Source organism: Lactuca virosa, chromosome 1, assembly GCF_052849685.1.
Source record: "Lactuca virosa cultivar CGN04683 chromosome 1, Lactuca_virosa_CGN04683_v6, whole genome shotgun sequence".
In the NCBI taxonomy this organism is placed as follows: domain Eukaryota; kingdom Viridiplantae; phylum Streptophyta; class Magnoliopsida; order Asterales; family Asteraceae; genus Lactuca; species Lactuca virosa.
Genome location: NC_136426.1, coordinates 111779544 through 111793412, shown reverse-complemented (window position 1 = coordinate 111793412; position 13869 = coordinate 111779544). Strand labels below are relative to the sequence as shown.

The 13869-nt window shown below is 33.8% G+C and overlaps 1 protein-coding gene across 1 annotated transcript; it reads right to left on the bottom strand.

Moving 5' to 3' along the window:
- Window positions 1–10125: 10125 nt before the first annotated feature.
- On the bottom strand, window positions 10126–12203 carry LOC145119205 (uncharacterized). The gene is made up of 2 exons (XM_079054824.1): window positions 12123–12203; window positions 10126–11722 (listed from the first exon to the last, which is right to left on the bottom strand). Exon 2 carries the CDS (start codon window positions 11710–11712, stop codon window positions 10126–10128), a length of 1587 nt encoding a protein of 528 aa, XP_078910950.1. The 5' UTR covers window positions 11713–11722; window positions 12123–12203.
- Window positions 12204–13869: the final 1666 nt, after the last annotated feature.

Sequence of the window (13869 nt, the reverse complement as noted above, 5' to 3'; positions counted from 1 at the left end):
TCGTTGGAATGCAAAATGGGGACCTGAATTCACTTGGGAGCGGGAGGATCAAATGCAACAGAAATATCCACATCTTTTTCCCTAGTCTATCTATAATGCTAATTTCGGGACGAAATTCTATCTAACGGGGGGATAATGTGACAAACCGTTATTTCAAACCTATGTAATAATGTAGGTCAATTTGTAGTTCTTTTTAAAATAATAAAGAGAAATTTTAGCATACTGTGTATATTTACATAATTGACCCTCAAAAATAAATTGTTAAATAATCTCGATTGGGATGAACCAAGTGGTAGAGATTGTAACAAGGTTTCCAAAAACATAAAGAACACTAAAATCCGAGTTATAACGAAGAAGTTATGACCAACCGAAGATCCGCGACAAAACCGGCAAAACACTGTTCAGTGTAAAAACTGAATTTTCTATAAAAGGCTTTTTAGCCATAACAATCTAAATGAAAGTTGTAGTTTATGTTAAATCGAGAACTTTCATAAAAAGAACGGCAAAATCTGACTTCGTATGAGGAAGTTACGATTTTTCTAAGTTTCAGTATAGCAGTGTACAACTAAAAACTCGAAATAAAGATCGAATGATTTTTATACGACACAACCTAAACGAGAATTGAAGGTCTCGTCAATAGTAGTACAACGGTAAAAAGACAGACAAAAACGGACGTCGGATGAAGAAGTTATGAATTTTTAACGGATTTCCTGTCCAGGTCTGTTAAAAATAATAATATTAAAAATACAGTCAAAATTAGCCGACGAAGTCTAAACGAAAGTCGTAGAGTATAATTTTACCTACACGTGCATATAAAGAACGTCGAAACGGAGCTCGTATGCGAAAGTTATGATTTTCGCAAGTTTTTGGCACAAAAATCGAGAAATATTGAAAACCGGGCAATTTTGCATGGTGTACCTTCGGCCACGTCACCTCGCATGCGAGGCTTCCCCGTGTCTGCTTCATGGCACCTTCTGATTGGACTGAGACCGAGGTCGAGTAGCCAGCCGACACCCTCGCAGGACCACACCCCTCGGACACACGCCTTCTTCCAATTGGACGGAAGTTCGGTCCACTCCTGGTCCGACACACCGAGCCAGCTGTTCGAAGCGAGCCTCTTCCCTTCGCCACCTGTCCGAACACGCGGTAGCCTCCCACAGCTTTGGATCTGAGGCTTCGACCTATATAATCCATGCGAGACTCTCCGGATTTTTACACTTTTTCACCCCATTTTCCACACATTTTCACTTCTTTCACCACTTTAAAATATCCTACAACCCCTAAAGCCCCGGTATCATATCTCGAACCATAAGCAAGCCTCGAAGCCCCGAGATTCCCGAGAAAAACAACTTTCTCCAGTCGAAACTCTGCTCGATTTAAGCCGGTTTTTCGTCAAATAAACTCCTTTCCAGGAAACGAAACTCTGTCCAAATCACCACCTATCAAGTGAGTTCATACCCCCGTATTTTCATAATTTCTACTGTTTTAAGGGGGGGGGGGAATACAAGTATAACACAAGAACTTTGTGTTATAAAATCATGATTTCAAATCATGATAAAACGACATTAAATCATCAAAAATACTCAAAACATTAAACTCTTTTATAAACTTATATTTTTCCCCAAAAATTCATATTTGTATATATGTATATGTATATAAATAAGATTTAAAAGGCTTAGGACTGATAACTCATTCTGGGTCCTTTTCATTGTTTGGATGTGGGCTTATAGTACCGGTTATTTGTCCGAGTGTCGTTTAAATTTTACTTATATATAGAATTTTGTATGTATATAAATATAAAAGTTATTTCATCAGTTCAAATACCTTTGTAACATGTTGAGCAAGGGGTTACATGCAAAAATAGTTAAATACCGATTCAGAAAGTACATATAAATTATAATAGGTATAATTTATGATACATTGAAAAATAATTCATGATTCAAGTATACTAGAATACACTGTTTTACAAGAAACAAGGGTTTTGATTCAAAACAAATCAAGGGTTTACAATTGTCAAATACATGTTCGAAATACTAATTCACGAACATACTGTCAATAATTTATTTCAGAATGATTGAGTTTTCATGACTAATATACATTTAACGTTTATATGATTTTTATGAGTCATTCAATTCAGGTTGTTTAATTCATTTAGACAACCAAGGTAAAGTCCTGACATTATAACCAGAATCTCCAGCCAGGGGATCGAAACAAGTTGTGTGTAGATCTATATCGGGATTGACAACCCCGCACTCAGGCTGCTAGCTACAGTCAGGCATACACGCCAATGAGTGGCAATTGTTATCAACAGTTTAAATGCCCACAAAGCGTTTGTTTCGGGCCATCATGTCTTAGTATGGTTATAATAACTCATTAAAAAGATATTAACAATATGTTAGTGTATAATCAACTAAACGTAAGTACACCTTCAAAGTACCAGTTTACAGAATACAAACTACAATGGTTCAATACAGTTTTCAATAACAGTTGGTGAAGCCAGGCACACTCTCAGTTACAAGTTTTACAAATACAGAACATTGGTTTACAAATAGAACGGTTTTATGGGAATAAAACTACTTTTCATATACAATAGAAAATATAGGATTTTTTGGAACAGTTTACATATGCAAGATACAGAGACACCCTTTTAAACATAAACACTTATGCACTCACTCAACTTTATGTTGATACTCCCTTTTCAAATTACTTGTATTCTCAGGGAAATAATACACAGGTACTCCTCGAGCTTTTTGAGAAAATGGAGCTATTTTGAGTCATATCTTCTTTTGTATAACTATTTTGGGTTCAATATACAATGACTGAACATATGTAAATACTTATACTTTCTAAATATAATGGTTGTTTGTACTTTGATTACTATGATGCATGTGTTGTGATACTACAAATGAAGTCCACCACCCCCGGACGTTTCCGCCGTCTGGTTTGGGGGTGTGACATCATGTAACTTACAAGATTGGTAACCCGATGGTACACCGCGTGCGACCCCGTATGGAGGTTTATCCCCACCGTCTCCTCCATGTCCCCTCACGGCTTTTGCCATCTGTTTAACAAATATTATAAAAATTCAAAATATATAGTAAAGCTACTTATAAATAAGCAACATTTGAAAATTTAACAAATATTATAATAAATCAGGACATATAATAACTATAACATACCATCAATCAGATCCATCTCTAGAACAATATACAGGTACAACATCATCATCACTGTAATAATTTTCATTATTTATTTCTTCATCTGAAGAGTACGTATCATCATCGTCATTGTCATCGTTAATGAAATCGTCATTTGTTTATAGTAGGAGAAACATACCTCCTAGCAACCACACTTGATTCACCAACATCACCCAAAGTCGTCTGCATAGGCAAGGTGCCTAAGTCGACAACCAAGTTAAAATCAGTTGATTGAGTGTCATTCACGACATCTATCTCATTCACGACACCGATACTTGGATGACTCCAAAGTTTTCGATGAAGAACCTCTTCAACAACTCTCCAGTTATTGTTTTGAGTAGGATCTTGGAGATAAAGTACTTGTTTAGCTTGTGTGGCTAAGATGTATTGTTGATCATCATACCACGTTTTACCGACATACCATTCATGACTGGTATCGATAACAACCATATTATTTATAGTCTTTAAACCTCCATTACGTAATGACGCATTGAACCATTTACCACGAAAGAGTATAACTGATTTACCATATAAATAATGCAACTCTATGATCTCCTCTAATTGACCATATAATGGTGTACGTGTTGGAAAATGTGTCTAATCCCATAACTATAATTTGTATGTACTTGACCCGATAGTAGCATGGTCCATTTGGGTTGCATTCATCAAAGCAATATGTTAGGAAGGATATTTGGGTAAGAGGTTAATTATAATTTATTAATATATTATAAGTATAATATATTAATTGAGGAATCATATTATTTAATTAGTATTGATTAAGAATTATTTTAAGAACTAATTTTGTGATCAAAAGAGACTAATTAAATTGATACATATGAGTTGGGCTAATGATCTATGGTATGATTTATGATGGGCTTATGGGTTAATCCATGAAGTATTTATCTAAATCAAATGGATGGATCATAAGCTTATGGGTATGGATTAGGGTTACACATGACCCTTGATATTCTACACACACACACACACACACACACACACACACACATATATATATATATATATATATATATATATATATATGTATTGATAAGCTAAAATCGGTTACCACTTGCTATTCCAAGAGTAGAATCCAATTTCTAGTCTCCATAACCTCTCCATATTCATCCTAAATTGTTCTTGGTGTTTTGTGATTCCATTTGAGGCATCACACTTGGGGTGCTAAGCTTTATTGAGGCCAAGTTATTCAAGCTACTACACAAGGTAATATTCTAACTAGTTTTTATGATTCAAATATTACCTTGCATGCTAGTTTAGGCTTCATGCTTTGGAAAATGTTTATTGCATGTATAATTAGAGAAAAATTAGATCCAAAGCATTAGGGTTGCATGTGCACCATAGGAATGTTAGAGTACATAAAACCCAACAGTACCGTCTTCTCCGAATGTAACAACACCACTATTTTGAGTAGTGCCTCGGAGATCACGACTATTCACAACAAATCTTACACCATTTACTATGCACGCAATGTAAGAATATGCACAAAATGGAATTGGAAAGGTCTCATTCATGGAACATAACTTGTACACAAGTTTGGAATTGGAAATGTCTCATTCATGGAACATAAAAGTTCATAAGTTATGAATTTCAAAATTCTTGACAAGTTACAAAACTTGCCCTCAAGTTTTGGAACTTGAAAAGTTACATTAATGAAACTTTAATTCCAAACCCTAGAGTTTTAAAAGTTTAAAATTCAACCCTTATACTATTATAATATTAAAGTTTAATATTTTTATATATATGTATAAGACAAGTCAGTCTGTAAGGAAATATAAGATTGTATGTTTAAGTAATAAATTAGGTTTACATTATAAATATATAACATACTTACCTTTTCTTTGAACCATGAAGGAAATTCCATTTTGAAATCACTTTCGGGCAATTCTGATTTGAATTCACTGAATATGGGACAAAAAAATTAGAATAGTTAAAATATTTTATAACACCATCGAAAATGTAGTTAATAGATCAGAAACTTACGATTTGTAGCTTCTCATCTCATCCTCATCTCAATTGTTTAGTACAAACCAATGCAACGAGTTTTTGGCCTCTTTAGAAAGTTCAACGATTTTCTTAGCCGGCATTGTTCGACATTGTGAGGAGAATACAAAAAATTGCCTTTTTGGAAGGCCGAGATCATCATTTCTATCAGCACAGTTGAATTTAGTTTGCATACCCTCAAGATACATAGAGCAGAATGTCAAAGCTTCGTCTGCAACATTACCCTCTGCTATTGAACCTTCTGGTTTGGCTTTGTTCTGACATAATTTTTAAGTTTTTACATATTTCTTTCAAAAGGATACATCTCATTAGTTGTTGGAATGTTTATTGGAGTCGAATTGTAGCCCAAATCCAAAACAGGACGTTTCGCACCGTGATGAGGCCATATAGTATACGATTTTAGAAACCCACGATCATGTATGTGGGCATGAACCGTACTAAAAAACTGTCGATACATATCCACACACTTTATGCACGGACAACACACTTTGTATTCAGAGTCAACATGTTTCCTAACAATCTCCTTAAAGTTTTTAAGACCTTCCAAGAATTTTGGGGACGTTCGGTTTTCACGAATCCAACTCTTCTCGATAGTCATTATTGTTTTATTATTAAAAATTACATTGTATACATAGTTAAATCCAACTCTCATTGATCATCATTACTGTTTCAATTATAACATTGTACTTTTAATAACAACGTAGTTTTATTATTTTGTTTTATGTTATAACTATCAAATACAAATGAAAATAAAATGCTTTAAAAAACAAGCTAAAAAAGTATGTTGCTATTAATGACCTTTGTAATTTAAATATTTTTTACTTAATAAACTTTGTTCTTAATAAATGCACTTTTATTAGTTTAAATATTTTTATTATTTTTCTTAATAAACTTTGTTCTTAATAAACGGTATAGCTTACATAAAACTACATCAATGTACTTTTATAACAATGTACTTTTATTAGTTTGTTGAAAGCATTTCATTTTCACTTCTCTTTCATATTTATAGTATATATACATCTTATTTTTTTCAATTATAGCATTGTACTTTTAATATTATTTTGTTTTTTTTGTTTAATTATAGCATCGTACTTTTAATAGCAACATACTTTTATAATTTTGTTTTATGTTATAACTATCATATACAAATGAAAAAAAATGCTTTAATAAACAAGCTAAAAAAATATGTTTCTATTAATAACCTTTGTAGTTTAAATATTTTTTACTTAATAAACTTTGTTCTTAATAAACATACTTTTATTAGTTTAAATATTTTTATTATTTTTCTTAATAAACTTTGTTCTTAATAAACTTTGTTCTTAATAAACGGTATAGCTTACATAAAACTATGTCAATGTACTTTTATAGCAATGTATTTTTATTAGTTTGTTTAAAGCATTCTATTTTCATTTCTCTTTTATATTTATAGTATATATACATCTTTTATTTTTCAATTATAGCATTGCACTTTTAATATTATTTTGTTTTTTTGTTTTATTTTAGCATCGTACTTTTAATAGCAACGTAGTTTTATTATTTTGTTTTATGTTATAACTATCAAATACAAATAAAAATAAAATGCTTTAATAAACAAGCTAAAAAAAGTATGTTACTATTAATAACCTTTGTAGTTTAAATATTTTTACTTAATAAACTTTGTTCTTAATAAACATACTTTTATTAGTTTAAATATTTTTATTATTTTTCTTAATAAACTTTGTTCTTAATAAACGGTATAGCTTACATAAAACTACGTCAATGTACTTTTATAGCAATGTACTTTTATTAGTTTGTTTAAAGCATTCTATTTTCACTTCTCTTTCATATTTATAGTATATATACATCTTTTTTTTTTCAATTATAACATTTTACTTTTAATATTATTTTGTTTTTTTTTTTTTGTTTTATTATAGCATCGTACTTTTAATAGCAACGTAGTTTTATTATTTTGTTTTAAGTTATAACTATCAAATACAAATGAAAATAAAATGCTTTAATAAACAAGCTAAAAAAAGTATGTTGCTATTAATAACATTTGTAGTTTAAATATTTTTTACTAAATAAACTTTGTTCTTAATAAACGTACTTTTATTAGTTTAAATATTTTTATTATTTTTCTTAATAAACTTTGGCTTAATAAACGATATAGCTTACACAAAACTACGTCAATGTACTTTTATAGCAATGTACTTTTATTAGTTTGTTTAAAGCATTCTATTTTCACTTCTATTTCATATTGATAGTATATATACATCTTATTTTTTTCAATTATAGCATTGTACTTTTAGTATTATTTTGTTTTTTTTTGTTTTATTATAGCATCGTACTTTTAATAGCAACGTAGTTTTATTATTTTGTTTTATGTAAACCTAAACAAGTAAATTAACATTGTATGCATACAGTTTCAATTTCATATGTACCTAAACAAATTTTAATTTAATATAATATTTTAAACACAAGTTTAATTTCATATAACATTAACCAACTAAATTAACATTTTATACATATATATAACTTCAATTTCACATAAACACAATTTTAATTTCGTAGTTTTATTATTTTGTTTTATGTTATAACTATCGAATACAAATGAAAATAAAATGCTTTAATAAACAAGCAAAAAAAAGTATGTTGCTATTAATAACCTTTGTACTTTAAATATTTTTTACTAAATAAACTTTGTTCTTAATAAACGTACTTTTATTAGTTTAAATATTTTTATTATTTTTCTTAATAAACTTTGGCTTAATAAACGGTATAGCTTACATAAAACTACGTTAATGTACTTTTATAGCAATGTACTTTTATTAGTTTGTTTAAAGCATTCTATTTTCACTTCTCTTTCATATTTATAGTATATGTACATCTTATTTTTTTTCAATTATAACATTGTACTTTTAATATTATTTTGTTTTTTATTTGTTTTATTATAGCATTGTACTTTTAATAGAAACGTAGTTTTATTATTTTGTTTTATGTAAACCTAAACAAGTTAATTAACATTGTATACATACAATTTCAATTTCATATGTACCTAAACAAATTTCAATTTCATATAATATTTTAAACACAATTTTAATTTCATATAATATTAACCAACTAAATTAACATTTTATACATATATACAACTTCAATTTCACATAAACCTAAACAAACAAACATACATATACCAAACAAACAACGCAATCATACACATACCAAACAAACAACAAAATCCTATAATCATACAAGGTTTCCAATTTCATATAAACTTATACATATATACAATTTCAATTTCAATAAAAATTAGAAAAAAAAACTAACCTGTTTCTTTCTTCTTGCTGTGATGGCCGGATTCCAATTGTCAAATTTGATGGGGATCCTCCGGTGGTGGCTGGTGGTCACCGGAAATACACCAAATCAGAAAAAAAAACCCAAAAAACCAACCGAATACTTACATGTTGTGGCAGTGAAGGAAAGAGGCTGGAAGGACGGTGGAGTCGTCGGTGGAGAAAGCTGAAGATGGTGGAAGACGGACGGTGGTGAACCAAAACCGATGAACATCTATAAACACCAAAAAAACCCCAAATTAGGGGTAAAAACCTTGACCACACAGCAATAAAGAAAGAAATCTGAGTAGAAAAGATGTTACGTCGTGCTAATTGCCGGTTTGAAAGTTTGATTTTGATTTTCGTCGGAGAGGTATAAGCTTTTGCATCGTTGTGTGCAAATGAAAGACCGACTGCGGTCTGTTAGGGTAAACCCCTATGCCAACGACATGTCGTCGGTATAGGGCCGATAAACGATGTCGTTCCGTTTTTTGCTGAAACAAAAAAAATTAAAAATGAAAAATCTGTGCCGACGACATGTTGTCGGGATAGGGATTTCACGCGGATCGCCACGTGGCCTTCCGACGACACGTCGTCGGTATAGATTTCATAAAACTACGTCGTTCTGGTATACTGGACCATGAAATATAAATAAATGGAAAATAGATTTCTCGATATCTATACCAACGACTTGTCGTCGGCATAGTTTTCCAGTATACCACGAAGAATTTGGTCGTTCCCGCTAGACTTGTGGCGACGACATGCCGTCGGCACAGATATTCTGGTCAAAGAAATTTGGTCAAAGTTGGCAAAAGGTATGGCGACGACTCGTCGTCGGCATAGGTTGACTTTTAGCGACGACTCACGTCGTCGGGATAGGTGTCGTCGCTATAGCTCCGTATTCTTGTAGTGGAGCTAGGATAGGGACATTTCTAGACGTGGGGATATTATGAGGACTTACTATTGACTATCCGGTCAATAGTAAGGTGAATACATATGAATTTTGAGCACACTTCCCCTAAAAGATTGTATTTTCATATTTGTATGTGTTATGACTTTGTGCCATGACTTTGTGTTGTTATTTTGTGCTATGACTCTGTGTTATGCATTATACCATGATTTTATGCTTGGACTTTATGCTATGATCGTTCATGTTATGGTTTCTATGATTTTATGTGATTTCTTAAAGAGTCTATTCTATATAACGTTATGAAGATGATATATATGATGAAGTTTCATTCCTGCCACACTGCTATGGTGATGGGCATGAGTGACTATGTGAGGTCCAAACACAAACTTAAGATGCTAAACACTAGGTGTTGATCAGGTGATGATGAACGGAATAGCTACCTACAATTTGACTAGGACAAGTTACTTTTTTGGACCACCACGAGGGCTTTGGCGGACTGATATGTTCAGCCCCCGTCATCCCTCTTGGTGAAGGTGTTAGGACAGTAGGACTATTATATGTTTATTCAAATAAACTTGCATTCATGATTATTAGATGTTTTTAACAACACATAAAGATAAAACATGACATTCATAAACATACGTTAAATGATAAAAACATAAGCTAAAAAGGAAAAGTAAATCCAACAGGGTTAGCGCCAGTTGAGTCTGAAGTGGGTGGGCTCGTCCAAAAAGGTCCGGTGGGAATTTGTGAGGGTTTCCCATTGATGATGACATCTTATGCAAACATGTTTGAGGTAACGAGGCCAATACGGGGTTGGGTTTCTTCTGGTTGTCTTCTTCTTTTTCTTCTTCTCCAAGACCTCCCTGAGCATGAGTTCAAAAAAGTGGTTGGTGTATCCGGAAGCCACCTCTGGCTTTGCAAATACGTACTTGGGATGGCAAATTTCAAAAAAGGCATCGAAAAATGGGGAGCGGCATTCATCCTCAACCTTAACCATTTGAAACTCCAGTTGTTGCACATTGTTAGCAGGGGGAAACAAGAGCCTTGTTCTTAGATCATCGAGGTCGATATCCAAGGGTGGCTTATAGTTCTTAATTGTTATACAAACATCGCACTTGGCCGATAACGTGAGTGCGTCCCTCATCTTAAGAAAAAAGGATGCATCAAGGGGTGTGTCGAGTGTGAGCACAAACTTGGTTTGAACAAGGAGAGTAGAGAACGGAAACTTGAAGCTAGGCAATGTGTAGCCAACGAAGATGAAATCAAGTAACTTTGGAGCATAAATTTGTATGTCGATGATCTGCCTGAGTGGGGATGAGCACATAAGGGACAACGTCTTGAGAGACGCACATGTGAAATGGAAGATTCCCAATGTCCAACATCTCATATCAAGGGTCAACCTCTCGAGAAAAGGAAACCCCGACTTGATCATCTCTAGAGATGACTCGTCTGTGATGAGACCCCCTAACCATAATTCTGTCACGCTGCTTCCTAATGATATTGAATACGCGCTGAATGGACGAGGGTCCGGTGGTCCAAACCACCCAAAAAACAAGTTGCATCTAAACAACCGAAGATTTGGGACGCCGCTGATTTCCAAATCAGTCGAGTCTCCATCATGTGAATATATTCTTATTTCGTGAAGACGAGCAAGGTTTTTGATCTTGATAATGCTGTGACCCCGGCCCTCCTCCTGCTTATCAAGATAAAGATCTATTTTCTCGAGAAAGCTGCAAGACGAGAATATGGCATCAAGTACCTCTTGACTTAAGCGCACACCACTCAAGACAACTTCTCGTAGAGACACACAGACACAATTCATGATGCTATTGCTCTTCATCCAAACAGAATGGACCCCCTGTCTAGAAGCTGAAGTAACCCTTAACTTAGTTAGGTTTTTAGCGGCGGAGAGTATCTCATCTGGCAACGTAAGCGAGGCGCCCGTAAGTGAGACTGAGAGGAAAAGTTCTTTAAGACTACTACTTGTCACTACTGACCGGATCCATTTTTCAGCAAGGGAAGACGACTCCACGTCATTGATGTCCACATCAAGCTCTAACCTTTCGATCGGTATGTTGTCACGGAGATACCTGCTCAGGGTGCGGTCCACCATGTTTAAATGCTTTGTTTCGTCGACTAGAAACCTCAGGGTAGGGATGGTTGACCAAGCGTGTAGCCATGACTTTGACAACACGCTTGTGCGTGCTGCCTCTTCTATCGGCAACCGCGATTGTATATGCTGCATCAACTCCTCGACATCTTCTACACTCCTCATCGCCAACTGCCTGATTCATAATCATAACAATATTAGATTTCATTCAACAATTTAACAACAAAAAACCAATGCAAACCATGCCTAAAATTTTGAATGTCCATATGGATTTTCAACTTCAAATACTGATTTGCAAATCCATCCATATACACAATGACAAACAGATTTAGGGGCTTTGTCAACAATACCTCCACCATACAAATAAAATCCTACATTACACACAACTTGAAATCATATTTGGCTGCACAGTTACTCAAATTTACACACTGGATTTCATCCCCCAAATACTTTTTATATCTCTTCCAAATACCGCCCCCACTCATTCCTCAAATCTAGGGTTGTGCCTTGTTTTCGATTGTTCATGGACGATTTACATCTACTCAATAACATGCAAAATAGATCCTAGGATTTACCTTGATAACAAAGACCGAGAAACAAGCGATAGGGTAAGGCTAGCGGCAGGCAGTTCGTCCACGGTGAGATACGTACAGTCCTCTTCGTCTTCGGTATGGTTGAGTCTTATAAATATTTTATTCCTCGTATGTAGATTTTAGCTTTAGATTGTTTTTTTTTCCTAGTTTTAAGTTAATAAACTTCTTTCAAATAAAATATTATATTATATTATAAATATTTAGATAGGGTTTGGACTTTGGACTAAATGTGAACTATATAAATATTGTGTGAATTATATAAATATTGTTTGAATGTATAATTGTTTCTTGCCCTTTGGATTAAAAGAAAGGAAAATTTGTGAAATGACACAAAAAAGGGGTTTGTTTGAAAAAAATAACCAAGAAAATGGAAGTTTCGGAAAATGACCATGATTTCTGCAGAGAGGGTCTCTGCGAAACTCGTTCATCTCTGAGGAATTGGAAAAACTCTAAGGAAGTGACGTGGCGGGGGTAAATTCGTAAAAAACAAAAAGAAAACTGTAACACCATGTTCGGGATCATTCTGTGATTTAGGGTCGTGGGGCGGAAATCGATTGTGTAAAGGCTTTGGACCTTAAGGAGGCGATGTTTAGACATTTTGGAAGGAGACAATGATGGTTATGAGATCTAAACCTTTGAATTGTGTTTTGGGCCGAAGGCTAAAACGTGATATAGGTCGGGTTCTTGCATGAAATACACATTTTTGTTTGAGAAGTTTTTAGTCCAAGGAATTTAGATAATATTGTAGAGCTCTTCAATACATTTCCGTGGATATAAAGATCGTCGAAATCGAAGTTTAAACGAAGAAGTTACGACCGTTTGAAGTCAGAAAGATTTTGGGCTTAGTCTAGTATGTTGGGCGTAAATTGAGTACGTTGGGCGTACTAAGTACGCTGAGCGTATATTGAGTACGTTGGGCCTTGTGACTTTGACCCTATTTTGAGTCTTTTGAGCAAAAAAAAGGTGTTTTTGAGTGCTTTGGAGTGTGCTTGGTGCATCTTGGAGAAGAATGAACTCATTGTAGAAGTGTTGGTTGCATTGGAACTTGTAGATCCAGACTTTGTTCACCTTGATCTTTCTTCTAGATGTATAAAGCTTGAATCTTGATGATGCATTTGTTAGATCTAGCTAGTTTTGGGTGTTATGAGCTTTTGGTCACTTTAGTGTATAAAGTTTAGATCTTGAAAGTTTGTGACCATGTTATGGATAAAGTTGAAAACTTAATCCATATAAATATCATATTGATTCAAATCTAAAGGTTGGAGACTTGGACTTAATGAATTAAGTTGAAATAGATGCACTTTTGGTCCAGTTGAGACTTAAAAAACTAGATCTTGGAAGTTTGGACCATTGTAGTGGATAAAGTTGGAAACTTTATCCATTATGAGACTTTAAGGAACCATAAAAATGTGATCATGGTCCTTCTATCCCTACGCGTACTCGTGTGGGGTCCCGTATCTGGATGGTGAGTACGTTGGGCGTACTTATTCTGAAGTTGGACTTGTCGACTTTGACTTTCGTTGACCATTGACTTTTTGACCAAGTTTAACCTTCGGTCAAACTTGAAGATTTTGGGCTATTAATTAAGATTGTATCTGGTTCTGGTGTTAGTGGGTTTGCGGGTGCAAGCAGTGCAGAAAATGGATCGTATCGTTGTGTTTCAGAGTTCTTCGATTCAGGTGAGTCTTCTCATACGTGCTGACCAGCTGTGTATTATTGTTATTATTGT

Bases quoted from the DNA above. Each gene is read 5' to 3' on its own strand.
- LOC145119205 (XM_079054824.1), bottom strand. From the start codon at position 11,712: ATGAGGAGTGTAGAAGATGTCGAGGAGTTGATGCAGCATATACAATCG.